Below are 18,507 nucleotides of genomic sequence, written 5' to 3' on the forward strand. Positions count from 1 at the left end.
TTGCTTTTAAATTGAGGTGTTTTAATGATATGTCGTTGCTCATAAACACACACAAGGGTATCAACTGGAAATAAGAAACACTTTTTCCCCTTTGGTGGGAAAGAGCTTCAACACACCACAAAACCTTGACGGTATCACTACCTTCCTTTCTCATCTATTAGGCAGTCCTGCCCACTACCTGACAACTTCTCACTGTAATCTTAGGAGAGAGAAAAATAATTTGAGGAGAAAAGAGAATTTATTTAGGGACTGATAAAAACAGACCAAAAAATGACTTAAAGTAAGGATGAATATTATATTTCACATTCCTAGAAACAATTTTTCCCTAAAGCTCTGAGGTTATACTGTTCCGCTTAATGAAATAGTGACGGCTTAAAATGCTTCTGAGGAACCGCGCCCTTAGCCACTGAGGGGGCAGAGCGCGTTGTGAGGCCTCGCCGCCCAGCTCGGAGGGTGGCGGGGTGGGGGTGGGGGTGGGGGCCACTGCTGAGAGGTGGCTGCGTGCATGCGTGGCCACAACACAGGGAGCGCTGGCAGAGGGGACGTCGGATAACGCAGCAGAACACACAACAGTCTGATGCTGAGCCATTCACTCCTGTCTTACTTTTCCAGTATGGCTCTCTCCACGCTCTTAAACTTTTTCAGTTCGACCATTAGTTCCCAGTATCTGAGATACAGCCACATAAGCCTCCCATTCTGGCGCTTGTTGGTGTTCCAGACGTCACCACAGTGCGTGTCGTGCTTGAATATGTCCGTCAGGCCAGCTGCCATCTCTAGGTCAGCGGCAACTGGGTCGGCGGATGCTCGGAGCAGCAAGCTCTTCTCGATCTGCAGCCGCCTGTGGCGAGGGAGGACCAGACTGCAGTAGACGCTCTGTCTCTCTGTGAGAGCGTCCTCGAACTCTCTCAGCAGAAGCCTGGCTCTCCGTTGCCAGTCCTCCTCCTGGTCCAGGCAGCTCAGGTACGCACTCCGCAAGGGCTGCGTCTTCTCCTGCAGGACCCGAGCCCGCTCCTGTTCCAGAAGCTTCTTCTCCTCTACCATCTTGCGCCCCTGAGAAATGAGGGCTTCTCGGTAGCTAGTCGTTCTGTTTTGTTCCTTTACAAGTTCCAGGGACAACTGTGCCACGGCCCGCCGACTTTCTGAGATCGTGGCATGGTACTTGGCTTCGAGGTCCCGCTGGAAGGCGGCTGTTCTCTGATGGTATGCTTCCCTCTCTTTTTCTATTTCTTTTCGGGACTCCCTGGACCAAATCCAGCCTGACACAAAGAAAGTGGAGGAGGAAAACACACATGATGAAAAGTCAGAGCTCAAGTTCTATAATCTTTATTTACAGAAAACATAAAGCAGCTAAGGACAGCACTTCAATAAAATCTGAAGTCCCAAGAGGTACAAAAAAGACAACATTTTGAATGAAGCTATACAACTGCAAAGCTCGTATCTTAAAATCAGATAAGGGCTCCCCAAAGACAAGCAGAGCAAGGCTGCAGAGACCCCTTTCAACCCCCTCCTAATGTCTGATGGCCGAGGAAACCCACCGCTGCCGTCCTTTGTTCCCAAGGCTACCGCCCTGTGCCTACCCTGGCTACGGTGCCCCAGCATACTATCGGCAAGGGTTGGAAGTGAATATGGGTGAGAGTGCTTCACACAGTGTTGGCTAGGTTATTAAGAGCTGAGCGAAGTTCAAAGCATGTTCAGCTTTGCCTGGTCATCACCAGTAAACAGCTGAAGCCCAACGTGTTTGCTTATGTTCTGATGGGGGGTCATGTGAATAAGGAGTCAGAAGTTCAGCCTCAAGATGAGGCTCCACCGTAATCTAACAAACAGGGGGCAGAAGGGTGCGGGCAACTGGGGTGGGTGATGCCCCGCTCTGCCCCACAAAGTGAGAAGCCACCAGGCCTCTGGCCTCTGCTGCACGGAGAAGTCCAAGGACAGAGAAAGGAGTCTGATGACCACGAAGCCTGTGGCCAGCAGGTGCCTGGGTCTGGGCGTCGTCACCAACCCTTCCCCGCCCCACCGCTAAGAGTCTGGTGTGCTCCGATAATAAGACTGAAGTCAGTGTGATGCTTGCACTGGCGCAGGATCTCCACCGTGTTCCGAACCGGCGGCCCCGCTCAATAATTTAATGAACGCCAGGGCAGCTACGCCGAGTCCGAGCCTCTCACTGTGGTAAGCTGTCCAGCCTGTACCTGTGAAGCGCAGCACAGAGTCCTCTGGGAAACAGAAGGGTTGCCCAACAGGCCTCACTAGCAAAGTTACCAAGAGCAGCCGTGTAAAGCGTCACTCATGCCCAGCTCTCCAAACACAGCCAGGCGGCTCAGACGTCTCTCTCCTACTCTAACTCCCTGTGGTGTCCGCCCCCCTTCCGGCTCTCTTCCTGCTCTTGTGGGTCCCTTCCCATCAACACCCAAGGTGCTGTCCTTGCTTGCTGTGTGGCCTTTCCCCAGGCCCCAGGGAGGCCCATCTAGTCCACGACGTCAGCAGTCACCCTGTGAGGACAGCGTTTCCATGCACCTCAGAGCCCTCTTCACGTGCAGTGCTGCTGCCCCAATTCGACAATCAGGAGGCCAAACTCGTCCTCCTGCAACGAAAGCAGCCCCTAACCCTATTCCAGCTGACAACTCCAACTCAAAAGCACATGTCGTCTTTGTCTCCTCCTTGAGCCGAAGTGCCCAGGCGGGGGGGCTGACCAGGAAAGAAGGGGTCATAGTATGACTCAATACGCTCTGGAGGCAGGCAAAGGTACGTGTGGAGAAGAGAGGAAGGAAGGACTCATTCAGTTTTGGGTGAACGTGGACAAGGTCTGGAAGGCCAGCAGGAGTCAGCAGGAAAGGCCCCTCGAGGTAGCACGAACAGGTACAGGAGAGCTTCCAGGAGCTGCTGTCCCGGGGCACGGGGCTTATGCCAAGGAGACGCTGGAAAAGTCAGACTCCGCCCAGGAAGTGGACTGACGGACCTGACAGCCCCCTGGCTGGGATGAGGAAGATGAGGGGGGCATGGGCGGAGGATGCAGAGGGGGGCCAGAGGCAGACCGCCAGTCCTGCTGTAACAGCCCAAAGGGCGGTGCTGCTCACGCAGAGCCAGGGAGGCTGACACACACCCAGGCACACACCAGCCACCAGGCCACAGAACAGCTCTCATCAGGAAGGCCTCCGGGAAGAGGTGGCACAGGGACATGGAGACACGCTGGGTGAGGAGGTGGCCAGGGAGGTACGGAGACCAGAGTGCAGGCTGGTGGACCGGAAGTCTGGACACCCAGCTCCAGTCTGTTCGGGAAGTTCCGCCTCATGACTCTGCACAGACACAACTTTTTTGAGCCTCTCAGTCTCAGAAGGCTTGTAAAAGTGCTGGGGCTCCCGCTTTGGGGAGAATGGAATAGCAGTACTCTCTCCTATTCTCCTTGCTAAGAACAACAAAAAACCTGGACATCGTATGTAAAACTAACCCAAGACGACCCTGAAAGGCGCAGGGCGGCAGGCAGACTGTTGAGGGACCTTGGCTCCCAAGGGACTCCACGCGGCTGAGTCCCCTGGGGCTTCCTTTTGCCTTGTAGATCCCGGACTTAAAGCGGAAATGCCAATGATGCAGATTTCCTTTAAAAGCCCCAACAGAAGTCTGCTCTCTCTGGCCAAACAACTAGCAAAGGGGTTTAGCAAGACAGAGAACTTTTAAACAATAACCATTCTGCCCCTGCTACATAGCACAGAAGACACTGTAACCCCACCTCCATCCATGGGGGCAAAGCCTGAGGGGCGGTGACGGTGGCAGAGGAAGCCACGTGGGGATTCTCCTGCGTGGGAGCATCAGCAGAGTCGCAGGGGAGCTGGACCTCCCACCCTCGCCCGGCAGTAACAAGGGGACCCTTCCTTGGTGTCAACGGGCTGGAGGACGAGTGGGGAGCCTGGACGTCCACTCCCACCTGGGAGTAAGGAGGCAGTGCTACCTCTCCCTATCCAAGAAGCCAGCCTAAGAAGATATGAATTAAAAACAGTCTCATAATACCCCAAATGCCCAGGTTTCAGTTGAGAATCACTCTTCAAAACAAGAATCAGGAAGATTTCAAGTTGACTTAAAAGGTAATCAGATGATGCCAATACCAAGATTACAGAGATGATAGTGTCACCTGACAGTTTAAGGCAGCCATTGTAATATAAAGGCTAAGCAGAGATACAGAAAGTCTCAGCAGAGAAATAGAAAATATTTTAAAAAGCAAACAGAACTCTTGAAACTGAAAAAGGCAGGAACTGAAATTAAAAAACATAATGCTGAAACAGGTGTGGAGAAGAGAGGACCCCATCAAGATACTCAATACAGCTCTTGCGAACACAGACATGAAGATCCGCACAAAATACTAGCAAATGCAACTCTGCAATATATAAAAAGAATTACACGGCATGACCAAGTGGGGGTTATTTCAAAAATGTAAGACTGGTTCAACATTCAAAAACCCATCACTATAATCCAACAAATTAGTAGCCTAAAGAAGAAAAACTACATGATCATATTGACTGATACAGAAACACAACACCCATTCATGATAGCAACTCAGAAAAATAGGAACAGAGGGGAACTTCCTTGTCTTGATACTCTATGAAAGCCACAGCTAACATTTACTTAGTGGTGAAAAGACTGAATGCTTTTCCTCCAGGATCAGGAACTATCCAACAAAGTCCTAGAATTTCTGGCCAATGCAAGAAAGCAAGAAAAGGAAATAGAGGCCAACAGACTGGAAAGGAAGAGATAAAACCTGTCTTGTACCTCATAGAAAAATTAACTCAAAATGGATCATGGACTGTCATGTAAAATGTAGAATTAAAACTGTAGGAAAAAACAGGAGAAAATCTTTAGAATCAAGGGCCAGGCAAAGAGTTTTCAGACGTGGTATGAAAGCATGACCCATAAAAGGAGAAACTGATAAGACAGACTTCATCAAAATTAAAACTTTTGCTCCATGAAAGACTCCAGTAAGAGTCTACAGACTGGGAGAAGATGTTTGCAAACGAGACAGCCAACAAAGTACTAGAATCTAGAACACAGTAAAAATTCTCAAAACTCAGGAATTCCCTGGTGGTCTAGTGGTTAGGACTCCGCGTTTTCACTGCCAGAGTGAGGGTTCAATCCCTGGTCAAGGAACTAAGATCCCACAAGCTGCGTGGTGACAAAAAAACAAAACAAAACAAAACAAAAACCTCTCAAAACTCAACATTAAAAAAAAAATCCAATTAGAAAATGGATTGAATCTGAAAGACAGGATTCAAGGAAGCGGGTACCCCGATGGCAGATATGTGTGTGAAAAGATGCCCAACGTCATTAGCCCTTACAGAAATGCAAATCAAAACCAAAATGGGGTTATCACTATACACCTGCAAGAACGATCAAAATAAAAACAATAGCGGTCACACCAAATGCTGTTGAGGACGCCAAGAACCACCCTCATACACTGCTGGTGAGAAAGCAAAATGGTACAGCCACTCTTTTACTTTCTTTGAAAAGTGAACATCAACTCCCAAGGAGGCTGACAAGAGTAGGTAGTTTTTATGATTCAATGATCAGCAGTGTCTGTGTCTTAGTGAAAGACCCAATTGCAGCCCCCAGGGCTGCCATTTAGAAACTCACTAGCCTGCCATCTTGGAAAACCCTACTGAATGCCTAGAAAGGCCTCCTGCTGCCTATGGCTAGGGCAATGAACTTGGCGAGTGAAGTGGAAGGCTTAAAATTACACTGACTAAGCCAAAGTAATCTTGAGGGAAAAAAACGGAGCTGGAGGAATCAGACTCCCTGACTTCAGGCTATACTACAAAGCTACAGTAATCAAGACAATATGGTACTGGCACAAAAACAGAAATATAGACCAATGGAACAGGATAGAAAGGCCGAAGATAAACCCACACACCTATGGTCAACTAATCAATGACAAAGGAGGCAAGGATATACAGTGGAGAAAAGACAGTCTCTTCAATAAGTGGTGCTGGGATAACTGGACAGCTACATGTAAAAGAATGAAATTAGAACACTCCCTAACACCATACACAAAAATAAACTCAAAATAAATTAAAGACCTAAATATAAGACCGGACACTATAAAACTCTTAGAGGAAAACATAGGAAGAACACTTTTTGACATAAATCACAGCAAGATCTTTTTTGAACCATCTCCTAGAGTAATGGAAATAAAAACAAAACAAACCAGTGGGACCTAATGAAATTTAAAAGCTTTTTCACAGCAAAGGAAACTACAAACAAGATGAAAAGACAACCCTCAGAATGGGAGAAAGTATTTGCAAATGAGTCAATGGACAAAGGACTAATCTCCAAAATATATAAACAGCTCAGGCAGCTCAATATTAAAAAAAAAAAAAAAACCCAATCAAAAAATGGGCAGAAGACCTAAATAGACATTTCTCCAAAGAAGACATACAGATGGCCAAGGGGCACAGGAAAAGCTGCTCAACGTCACTAATTAAAAGAGAAATGCAAATCCAAACTTCAGTGAGGTATCACACCAGTTAGAATGGGCATCATCAGAAAATCTACAAACAACAAATGCTGCAGAGGGTGTGGAGAAAAGGGAACCCTCTTGCACTGCTGGTGGGAATGTAAATTGATACAGCCACTATGGAGAACAGTATGGAGGTTCCTTGAAAAACTAGAAACAGAATTACCATATGACCCAGCAATCCCACTACTGGGCATACACCCAGAGAAAACCATAATTCAAAAAGACACATGCACTCCAATATTCATTGCAGCACTATTTACAATAGCCAGGCCATGGAAGCAACCTAAATGCCCACCAACAGACGAATGGATAAGAAAGATGTGGCACATATATACAATGGAATATTACTCGCCATAAAAAGGAACGAAACTGGGTCATTTGTAGAGATGTGGATGGACCTCCTAGAGACTGACATACAAAGTAAGTCAGAAAAACAAATATCATATATTAACGCATATATGTGGAATCTAGAAAAATGGTACAGATGAACTGGTTTGCAGGGCAGAAATAGAGACACAGATGTAAGGAACAAACGTATGGACCAAGGGGGGACAGCAGGGGGTGGGGGATGAACTGGGAGACTGGGATGGACATGTATACACTAATATGTATAAAACAGATAACTAATAAGAACCTGTTGTATAAAAACTAAAAATAAAATTACACTGACTGATGTAGTAATTAATTAGTTTTGAGGCTGGGAGAGGCCCTGAGGGGACTTTCATTTTCCGTTTGTTTTTTCAGACTCATCTCTGGCTTCTATAGCTTTTCATTGTAATTTTTATTCTTGAAGTTCCTGCTTTCTTATACTTTTGAAATGATGCTTTTTTGTCCCTGAGAAGGGTTGAGGAATATTGTATTTTCTTCTTTTTGGTTACCTTGCTTAGGTAATGCGATCAGAGAAAACTTTTAACTTTGCATTCTTGTAAGGATTCTCCAAAAATGTGTTATTACAAGATTAAGAAATTATATAGAACATATGGGTGTTAAGTAGCCCCCTAGTATAGCCTAAAAGTAAAGGCAGACAAATGAAGTTGATAAATGCTACTCTTGTCAGCCTCCACTTTCTCTACTCAAACCTGCTAATAACCTAAGAAATCCAGGCACATAAAGCCACTCCATAAAAGGTATCACTGCCTGCTCACTTTGGCAGCACATATACTTAAAAAAAAAATTGTTAAAACACAAAGAAGACTAGCACAGCCCCTGTTGGAGGACATACAAATTCGTGAAGTGTTCTATATAATTTAAAAATAAAAGCATCCCTGCAACAGAGGGCAGCTTTTTTTCCGTTTCTCATCTTCTTAAGTGCCAACCCAGAACCATGGGATATGATGTAGGGAAGCACAACATGCCACCCTTAAATAGGTTCCTTGGGCCTTACTAAGTTTCTCGAGGGGCAAGGGAACCACCCTCATCACCAGATGATTCTAACCGAAAGCGGAAAGTAACAGATTAAATCTGGAGCTGCAATAGAAATTTAGTAGGAGTGTGGAATATCAAGGTTCTAGGCTTGGCCAAAAATATCCAACTGGTGACTATGAAATTAAGACCTGGATGGGAATATCCCTGTAAACAGCAGTAACCAAAATGGGAGGCCACTGGTCTGACTAACCACAGCTGACATTTGGAGCCTGATAGGAATCTGGGGGGAGGCCTTCTCCTCCCCTAAGCGAAATGAGGGAAGGTAAGACCTCGCCACAGAGGTGAATGGGTATGTCAGCCATTTGATATCATTGAGGTGGCCGCTCAGTTCTTAGGGGGAAAAACACTTGTTTCTTCTGCCCTTAAGAGAACAAAGTCATCCTAGGAGGCACCTGCCTATGCCTTTAAGATGCAAACATCTACCAGATCTTCTCCAGGAACCCTTATCTCCAGCATCCTTTTAAAATGCAAATTTCCGGCTTCCCCGGTGGTGCAGTGGTTAAGAATCCACCTGCCAATGCAGAGGACCCCTGCTGCAACTACTGAAGCCCGCTCTCCCCAACAAGAGAAGCCACCAGGATGAGAAGCGCGCACCACAACGAAGAGCAGCCCCCGCTCGCCGCAACTAGAGAAAGCCCGCGCGCGGCAATGAAGACCCCATGCAGCCAAAAATAAATAAAATAAATTTTAAAAAAAGAATTTGGGTTAAAAAAATAAAATAAAATGCAAATTTCAAAAACAGGGTAGGTAATTTGGAACTTGACTTGTCAAGGATGAAAAGAAATACTAAGTGTCTTCTCTGTAAACGTTCACAGAAAGGGTTTGGCCATCTACACAGGAGACCTCGATTTGCTCCATCTGCTAGAAGCCCAGTTTGAATCCAGCCCCTGTAACTGACGGGTTTTGCCATGTTGTACCTGACTCAGGGCTGACATTGTCAAACGAGAACTATAAGGTCTCTGTGTTTGTTTGTGTGTTTGTATGTATCTATGTGCGTTGTAGATGTATAGTATTACCAAAATTAATTTGTAAAGAAGCTCTACTTAATTGACTTAAAAAAATTAAGTGCTTATATAAATACTCAGGAATATAAAACTGGCCAGAATGAATTTCAGGTTCACGCAATCCAGGAAATATTCAACATTAAATTAATATCTGGTATTGAAGGAGGCGTAAACTTGTTGATTAGATGAATACAGATATGTCTTTAGAGTCATCAATGTTAAGTATAGTACTTCTGCTGGACCTAGGTTTACTAGAGGTCAAATAAGACCTTATTATATGTTGCAAATCTGTCAGCAGGAAAAGTAACTTGAAGTGGAAAAAAAAAAACTTTTAAGGAAAGTAAGATGTATGTTTTCAGTAAAAGAAGGTGTAAAGAGTGAGAAAAAAATACGGGAAAAAAGAGTTGTACATGATCTTGGGCCTTCCCTGGTGGTCCAGTGGTTAGGACACCACGCTCCCAATGCAGGGGGCCTGGGTTCGATCCCTGGTTGGGGAACTAGGATCCCACATACTGCAACTAAGCCCACATGCTGCAACTAAGCCTGCACGCCTCAACTACTGAGCCCACGCTCTAGAGCCCGCGTGCCACAAGGACCCAGTGCAGCCTAAATAAATAAATAAATAATAAATAAAAAGAGTTGTACATGATCGAGATTTTCTAAGATTGGATTAAACTTAGTTGGGTAAACGGATTTTGTTGGGAGTGGGCTGGGGCACGACTGGATTTGGTTTCTCCCTCCAAAGTTTTCTTGAATTACTACTTTTAATAACATGAGTTACTTCGCCTTAAAGGGATCTGTATTTGCTTTCAAGATCTGTTTTAACTTTGGTTAAGAAATAAGCATTGTCTCAGTGACCTATGATCTTATTTGACCAAGTCTTTTAAAACCTTTTGACAAACTTCCCAATATCAAATTTTAATTAAAGTTCTTTGGATTTCCAGCTAACTTTGGGATACTTTAGAGGGCCCCTGAGGTATCTCAAAGAAAAATATTTAACTAGGATTATTTCGTATGTTAAATTAAATGTAATCAGATGGTTAACCTCGCCTTTTAAGTCTTTTGTCATTTATAGATAGTTATTTTTGTACTCTGATGCTGTTACAAAAAAGTGCATCATCATCAAGAAGATTCATGGGAAGGCTTAGGAAACAGTTAGGACACTTCCACATCAAGACAATGGCTATGCAAGGATTCCAGCCCATACCGACTTAAAACAAGGAGCTGTCCTGCCCCTGGGGCCCCTAGATCAGGCATCCTAGAGATTTTTACTCCCTGACAGGCGGGGTCGATGCCCCTACTCAGCCTTGAAGCAACTTCAGAAGACGGACCATCACCCCTCTGCTTCCCATAAAAATATGGGAGTAAAATCTGCGACGGGGGAATGAAACAGGAGGGAAGGGGGCAGGGCACAACCTTTAAAAGAATGACACAGCCATAGGACATGACAAAAACTGGTTAGAACCAACTAGGTCCAAGAGAGCAGACGAGTTGACTTCCACTAGACCTAGAGCCTCATTATATGCTCATTGTAATACATTAGCATGCTAAATGACACACTCACCAGTGCTAGGACAGTTCTGAGGCCAACCAATAAAAGGTCAAAAAGTAGGCTGTGGCCCAGTTCCTGGAAATCCCCACCCCTTCCCCAAAGTAATTGGAATAACACTCCCTCTCATTAGCCTATGAAATTACCCAGCCCATAAAAACTAACCACTCCATATTTCCGGGCCTCTCGCCTTCTGAGATGGCCCATAATCTGTCTGTGAAGTGTGTTTCTCTGTCAATAAATCCACTTCCTACCTATCAAAAAAAAAAAAACCACGTCTCTTTGGCATAGGGATTATTTTCAACTGGTTATTTTCTAAGAAACAGCAGACATGGGAGAAACTTTGAAAACCAAGTAGGAGTTACCCTTTTGTAAGAAACTTACATTTATAAGGGAGTTCTGCACTTGTAAGGGTGTCTCCCTGGCTGTACCAGGAAGAGGTTGACCAAATTTCTGGAAACTCTTATCATAGGAAAAGGCTAGAGCTTAAATCTGCATAACAACCTTACCCCTGATTATTGCACTTTTCCTAGTCTCCTCTGGTAACTAACTCTCCCTAACCTCAACATCCTCTTTTGTCTTAAGCTTGGGATGGTATTTAAGGTGAGGGCTTATGCCATTCTGGTAAGTTACTCAATTTTCCTGAGTCTCTCCTATGGATACATGTTAAAAACTTTTGTTTCATTTTCTCCTGTTAATCTGTCTCATACCAATTTAATTCTTAGACCAGCCAGAAGAACTTAAAAGGGTAGAGGAAAGTTTCTTCCTCTGCGACAGTGACAAAACAGAAAACCAACCCCTAAACATCAGGAAATTCATCATGTAGTACGGATGTAAGCTAAGAGCTGGAATAATGACAATTGACTGGTGGCTGGTAATTTCCCCAAAGTGGTACAAAGTCGATTCAAAGTAGAGAGAATTTCTGGCCAGCCTGAGCAGAGGTTTCATGGATGAAATCTCCCAAAGACTGATTTCCTAAACATCACACAGACATACAAAACCAGTTTTCTTTTTTGCCTGTTTTATTCTTCCTCATCGGTGCTTATGAGGGCAACTGAAGCAAGGGAGCCCCCCTCAGAGCAGTACAGCCTTGAAGGGAGCTGACAGTTACTGAACTCACTCCACACAAAATGCCTCTAAATATCTTGTCTTATTTAACCCTCACTTGCATTGAGGCAGTTATGACGGTCAGAAAAACTGAGGCTCAGAGGGTAAATAATTTGTGCAGAATGTACCATATGCGAAAAAACTAGGGTGTACACATGCATCTCTGTAAATAAAGACTGTTGCCCGCCATTTATGATTAAGTCATTAGCCTACAAGTTCACCCACAAAGGGATTCAGGGTGAATGCACTCTGTGTTTTGGATACATGCGACCCTATAGCGTTAAGATACATGACTAAGAAAGAATTTCAGTGACCCCAAATTCCTGCATCTTCCCATACGTGGGTAAGCACTAAAGTCACTAACTTGACACACCTGGGTTTCTGTGACGAGTATTAATCTTTTACCAAGATGCATGCGGGACCACATGTATTTCCTGGCTCCTCCCCAGCCTCTTCAGAGCGGTTCCTAACAGCTATCTGAGAGACTGTATCTTGGGCTACAGTCTTCATAGCTCTCACATTGTACTTTTTTTTTTACAGTCAACATCTGTCAGGTTCCAAAGCCCAAGATCTTAGAGCTCCACACTTTCAGCCCAGAAAACACACGTTAGGAAAACCAAGACTTACGAAAAGCAGCCAATCCCAGCATTGGAACCAATAGGGCATAATTCCATCTGCTTCCATCAGCCCCATCAGCCCTGGAATTGGGCCGGATATTCCAATTTGGGGGGTCATTTAAGTTATTCATGGAGATACACCTTGAAGTAAATAATAAAACCATTAACCGCACAAAAAGAGCAAAATACATTGATCGCAATTATATCACATACATGGCTCATGTGAGACTTTTCTTTTTCTTTCAAAAAATTTTGTTCAGGTCTAGGTATGTGCTGCACAGCACTGAGCCTTATGACATTAAAAGAAAAGAACAAGACCTCAGACAAAAGCAACTCACAAATCGTGGGGGAGAAGATGTGTCTCAAATAACTGAAATACAAATAGAACGAAGCCAATATAGTCAAAAGAAACTCAATTCAACTTCAAAGACTCTTAACAGGCTTTTCAATAAGTACTTGTTCAACACCTAAAGATATAAAATTCTAAATGGTAATAAAGCAATGACATACACACAAAAAGGCTCAGTACTTACGGAGCTTGTGGCGAGTACAGAATAAAAAAGAGATCTAAAGTAGTGAAGCTCGTAATCCTCATCGGGGAGGTCTGGGAGCAGCATTCCCTTCCCCCCAACGCGGTAAACCAATCCCCGGGCCGTGGACCGATACTAGTCCGCGGCTTGTCAGGAACCGGGCCGCACACCAGGAGGTGAGCGGCGGGAAAGTGAATGAAGCTTCACCTGCCGCCCCGCATCCCCCCCATCGCTCGCATTACTGCCTGAACCATCCCCTCCCCCCACCCCGTGGAAAAACAATCTTCCACGAAACCGGTCCCTGGTGCCAAAAAGGCTGGGGACCGCTGCCGTAAACGACAGGGTCCGCGCGCCCCCAGCCCCACCCCCACAGGGCTCGTGCCCTCCCGATCCCATAAATTACAAGGTCTGCGCCCCCCACCCCGACACCGTAAACTATATTATGGAGTTCGCGTCCCCCAGACCTCATGAACTGGAGGGTCCGCGCCCCCGCACCCCGGTAACCTACAGGGTCCGTCTCCCGGAACGCGCAGTCCTAATAAAGCAGCGGAACCCGGCACGGACCCGCGGGACTCCTAAACGTCGGGAACTCCCTCGCTGTCCCGGAGAGAAAGCGGGGCGAACACCACGTTACCTGGAAGCACCGATTCATCTCACAAAACTGCCGTAAACTAGAGAAAAATCAAACACCGTCTGGACCGGAGGAGAAATCAGGCGAGCCCGTGAAGACCCCCGACCCCACACCCCATCCTACCTCCGGCCCGGAGGTCGCGGCCCCTGTGCCCCGAGCGCCGTCCGCCCGTCCCTCTGCGCAGGCGCCGCGTTGCCCCGTCGACCCCCGGCGCTGCGATGTGCGCAGGCGCGGCGTCCCGCCCCACCACCGTCGGCCCCGGGCGCGGCGACGTGCGCAGGCGCGGTCTGCGCGGGGACTGACGGTGGCGTAGGGCAGACATGTCGGGGATCGGGGTTCTGTCGCGGCTGCTGCGCGCTCGGCGCCTAGCGCTGACCTGGGCGGTGAGTTGGCGCTGCGGGTGGGGCAGGGCGGACGCTGGGTCCCGCGCCCCCAACCCCGAGGTGGGACGGGCTGGGGAGGGCCCGCCGGACTCTGTCCTAGCCTGGCGGGTTGCGGCGCGGTGAAGGTCACGACGCTGCGGGCCGCCCGGGACCCCTCGCCCCCCAGGGCCCGGTCAGGAGCCCGGGGCGACGGCCGAGGCAGCCCACTCAGCTCCGGGCGCGCGCTCCAGGACGCGGCCGCCCAAGGTCACACGGCGGGACGGGCCCGGGGCGGCTTGATCGCGGTGGACCCGGGCGGGTGGGATCCGAGCGGAGCCGCGGCACTAGGCTCGGCCTTGCTTCTGGGGGTTGTGCGGTGGCCCCTAAGCACTGACCGCAAAGCCACTGGGGCGGACGCGGGGCGGGTGTCCACCTGGACGTTCCCTGCGGAGTCCCGCTAGCCCCGCTCGGGTCGGTCCGGGATGTGCTTTCCCGAGGCCTGGCTGCTGGACCGTGTCCCCTGCGCTCCCGACAATGAGACCTTTCAGAGTCGATTTTGGGGGTTTTTATTGAAGCACTGAATTTAGAGGGTTTAGTTATTTGGTTCTTTTACCTGAACTCCTCGAGCCTCCTAGTTAGTAATTTAATTACAAAGTAAATGTCCCAGTGGGAACCAAGGCTTTCAACAATGTTGACTTGATTTATGCCTGTAATTATACCCACAATCTTCTTCTTTTGAAAATACAGGAATTAAAAGTTAATGTTAAATGTGAGCCGGTTCAGTCGGACAACCTACCAGCACCAGAAAGCATTTTATTTTATTTTGTGTGTGTGCGGTACGCGGGCCTCTCACTGTTGTGGCCTCTCCCGTTGCAGAGCACAGGCTCCGGACGCACAGGCTCAGCGGCCACGGTCCCGGGCCAGCCGCTCCGCGGCACGTGGGATCTTCCCGGACCGGGGCACGAAACCGTGCCCCCTGCATCGGCAGGCGGACTCCCAACCACTGCGCCACCAGGGAAGCCCTAGAAAGCATTTTAAATGCGTTCATGTGTTGCTGGTTCTTACTGAGCAGAGGGTCCCCCAGCCCCCAAATCTTGGGCTCTAAGATGCAGCTGTAGCAGGGGGTCCACAAGCAGGAAATGAAGTCCATGGTTAGTGCGGTAGTTGTAGTCAGCGAAGCTTGAGCAGACTTCTGAGTGGGCCCTTACTGTTAGGTGAGACGACAGATTTGGTATGTGGTGGTGACTGGGGAAGAGCTGACACGTCTGTCTTCAGACCAGACTGGAGCGGGGAGTTCCTTATTCCACCCTGCAGACCCCCTTCACCTTCCACTCGCCCGTTGCCACTTTATGAAAATATTGCTGTCCTTTACTCAGGCTAGGCTGGAAGGAATTCATCTGTGAGCTTTTAGCTGAAAGTAAGAGTAAAGTTCGGCGTACCACAAGTTGGAGCATAAACCTCTCCTTTCCTGTTGGCTTGATTGGAAGTGATCTCGGTTGAACTCGCTGTTGGCTGCCAGCACCGTGCTCCACTGTCTCCTTGAATCCTCACCACGGTCCCATTTTCACGTGGTTGTGAACATGATGGCAAGGTAGAGTTAGCGAAGTTGAACCACAGGTTAGGTCTACCGAAGATGGTCTTGGGTTTCTAAAGGTTTTTGTTCTGATGTAAATAGCTTTGGAAATTATTTCCGTCTGTGGAAATTAGTCTGTCCACAAGCTGTGTATTGGAGTTTCAGATTGGCAAGAAAAAGAACATCAAATTAGCAGAACAAAAAAAGAAAGGAATTCATTACCTCCAGCCGAGGAATGTTCATAAAGCGTCCTTGATGAGGATAATTTGAATAAAGTCCACAAAATTTTTCTTTATCTCATTTTGTTCAATTCTGTGGTGTTTCCAAGTCATATTTACAGCTGCTTTCAAGTTAAAAAATTATCAAACCTATTTTGCCTTTGTTTCATTTTCCGTTGTCCCAGTGCACTGACAGAATTTACAAACTGTTCTAAAATATTGATAGTTAAATTTAAAGGGAAAGTAAAACCAAGAACTTGAAATAGTTGCTAACTTCTCACTTCAGATGAGATTTTTCCATTTTCAACAAGATATTGTTCTAGAATCAGTCAACTTCTCTGAATGTATCATTCTTAGTATGTTTTAATGGTGTATCTAGATTTACATTTTTTAGGTCACTGTAATAACGTTTTGTTTCTTGGGATAATTAATGCCACTGGTTTTCAGTTCTGCATTCGGTGTCATGTTTTTCCTGGTTCACTTGAAAAGTTGTAGCTCAGTTTTGGCATACGACCTGGATATTCATCTTAGTTTGGAGTCCCAGAGATTTTTCCCAGGGGTCCTTAGATGGTGGGGACAGTACAGGATTTGGAGCCAGCCAGGCAGACCCAGGCCAGAGCTCCTGCATCCTGGACTCAGTTTCTCCGTGGGGTTAATGAGGGTTCTGTGAGGTAACCTGTGAAAGCTTTGTGTGGCGCTCCTCCATGCCAGGCCCACAGCCTGCCCTTGGTAATCACGTGAATGGCATTTTAAACATCCCTGTTTTAAAGACCTTTACATTTTTAGTGAAAATAATGACACATAGTTGGAAAAAAAAATGTTGGTACAGAAGCCCTTACAAGTGAAAAGGAATAAGACCACCTCCTTCCCCAGACCTTTTCCCCAGTGGAATCAATTTTGAATTGTGTTTGGTATTGGCCCCTGCTCTTTACCTCCGTTTCTCTAGCTGATACGCTGGTGCATTTTTGTCCAGTTTAGACATTGATTTTTGCTGGTAAATGAGGGTTTAGTTCACTTAAACCATCCTACTACCCACATCCTCAGTTCTCCCAATATAATTATGCAACCACTTCAGATCCTTTATTGTCTACTTTTGTAGTTATGTAGCTTGTGCGTACAAACTGGTTTCTTGTTCATGATTCACAGGTGTATTTTGTTAGATGAGGACAGCCCCCAGCACCACTTTGCTTTATGGAGGGCATCAGTATCTCTACCCTTGCCACTTTTTCTCTCCTTTTCCTCCTAATTCAGTCACCTGTACTTTTATGCTCTTAAGAGCTCTGTGTTCTTTTAATTCTACCTTAGGTAGATTTCTGCATTCTTTTTCGTTACCCTCTTGGGAAATGTTTGATAATTTTTCTTCAAAAAACGTTAGATTAATAAGTGACATAATACAAGTTTTATCTAAAGACAGAAGTTGGATTAAAATTGGACTCTTCAAATTCTAAAATCACTAACCAAATTGGATTTAGATACAAAAAATAATGTTACTATTTTCCACAGAGAGATAATATGATAATTTGTTAAAGATTTCATTATGGTACTGCTTTTTAAGCTAACTGTGTGTGGGGGGTGTGTGTGTGTGTGTGTGAACATCCTAGAAAGAAGAAAACTAGGGAATCTCACGGTTTCTATTTTAATTTTAATTTGGCATCACAAAATGTACTGTTCTTATTGGTACTATTAGCTGTATTTATATTATTCTTTATGAAATTTTCAAGAACGTTTGTATTAGAATGCTTTCAGTGACTTAGTTTTTTGTTAAAATATGATTTTACCGTTAAAAATTATAATACAGCTGAAAAATATTTGTTTTTTTAGTTCATATCTGAAAGAGTGGTTTTGTCAATAAAAACAAATGTACTTAACATTGCACATGGATAATTCAAGCGTATGACTCTTGTCAGTTCAGATCTACTTAAAAACCCAGGAAAGTACTTTTAATTGGAGCTATTAAAGTAAACTCAATGTTTGTGTCAGCTACCCCTCCGTCTCAGAGTTGGGAGCCGTCTGTGACGCACCTCGCAAGTAGTCGGTCAGGTCCTCCAGCTCCGGCCCGAGTCCCTCCCTTATGGGGAAGTCTGTGGAGTTTCAAACAGCTCAGTTGGAGTTCATTTTGTATTTGGTCATCCTCCTCCCTGTAATCCCCACTGGTCTGTCCCGTAGCGTAATTTCTTTTCCCCACAGGGTTGAAGCAGCTCTTCCAGTTGCAGAATTCTTGAAGGCACCCCTTCTGTCATCGTTGAGTGTACTTATTTCCCAAAACCGTTCTTCAGGATATTTCTAAGACTGTCTTATCAGTGATCTAGTAAAATGCAGTCAGCAGAATGGAAAAACTTATTCCCTAAACTGCTGACCATTGCTAGCCTATGAAGAAGGTTGCCTCTCATGCTGGGCTGTGATTTCATTAATACCATTTTCTTGGGTAAGTGGTTATAGGATGGGACATTTGAGCTGAGACTTGTAGTTGTAGAGGTTGGCCAGGGACAGGTGTCGTAGCAGAGGGAACAGCGCGTGAAGTATGACAGATAAAGCAGCGTGGCTGAGCCTAGCGCGGGTGTGGAGAGTGGCGAAGCAGGACCAGGGGCATCTCTGGGCCTGAATCTTCACGCTTTCAGGGGGGGTATTACCACACCCGGTGACAGCCTGCTCTGGGGCAGCCACCCCCAGTGCGCTGCCTGGCGCCGCTTCCAGCGAACCGCGGACCTCATGGGGCGCTCCAGTATGAGGCGGGCTGGCATGGATCCTGGAAAAGCACTTCATTCTTTGCAAAACCGCCACTTAGGCAACACAGATGCCTTCTCCGTTCTCCACTGAGTACCAGAAATTAAGAAGTTAGTGTGAAAGTGTGCCTTTTGTCATTTCCTGAGTCAGTGTCCTGTCTGGAAACAAACTTCACCTAGACGGGCCTTTGCTGGAGTGCCAATTCCTCGTCTCCTGGGCCTGCCCTGGGTCCTTAGGCCTTGCCTTATCCTTCAGGGTTAAGTGGAGGGTT

At 46.3% G+C, this 18,507-nt stretch overlaps 2 protein-coding genes across 5 annotated transcripts in view; one reads left to right on the forward strand and one right to left on the reverse strand.

Annotated features, from left to right (window-relative positions):
• Positions 1–13,570, reverse strand: CCDC127 (coiled-coil domain containing 127). Of its 3 annotated transcripts, none has more exons than XM_067030759.1 (3): positions 13,483–13,570; positions 12,209–12,339; positions 1–1,256 (listed from the first exon to the last, which is right to left on the reverse strand). In XM_067030759.1, exons 2-3 carry the CDS (start codon positions 12,327–12,329, stop codon positions 601–603), a joined length of 777 nt encoding a protein of 258 aa, XP_066886860.1. In that variant the 5' UTR covers positions 12,330–12,339; positions 13,483–13,570; the 3' UTR covers positions 1–600. The 3 variants fall into 3 exon arrangements, with proteins under 3 accessions (XP_066886860.1, XP_058916431.1, XP_066886861.1); XM_059060448.2 differs by having other exon boundaries at positions 13,363–13,537; XM_067030760.1 differs by lacking the exon at positions 13,483–13,570 and adding an exon at positions 13,237–13,399.
• SDHA (succinate dehydrogenase complex flavoprotein subunit A) overlaps positions 13,549–18,507 on the forward strand; it is a 20,995-nt gene continuing 16,036 nt past the window's right edge. Inside the window, exon 1 of one of the 2 annotated variants that reach the window (XM_059060442.2) lies at positions 13,549–13,742. In XM_059060442.2, the coding sequence (XP_058916425.1) occupies positions 13,680–13,742 (63 nt within the window). In that variant the 5' untranslated portion in view covers positions 13,549–13,679. The remainder of the gene's footprint in view (positions 13,743–18,507) is intronic. The other variant, XM_059060443.2, reaches the window with a different exon arrangement.

Source organism: Kogia breviceps, chromosome 4 (assembly GCF_026419965.1).
Source record: "Kogia breviceps isolate mKogBre1 chromosome 4, mKogBre1 haplotype 1, whole genome shotgun sequence".
Lineage (NCBI taxonomy): Eukaryota > Metazoa > Chordata > Mammalia > Artiodactyla > Physeteridae > Kogia > Kogia breviceps.

Excerpts from the sequence above, each read along its gene's own strand:
- CCDC127 (XM_067030759.1), bottom strand. The coding sequence starts at position 12,329 with ATGAATAACTTAAATGACCCCCCAAATTGGAATATCCGGCCCAATTCC. Across the intron at positions 1,257-12,208 it reads GCTGGGATTGGCTGCTTTTC|GCTGGATTTGGTCCAGGGAG; the intron begins GTAAGTCTTGGT and ends TCTTTGTGTCAG.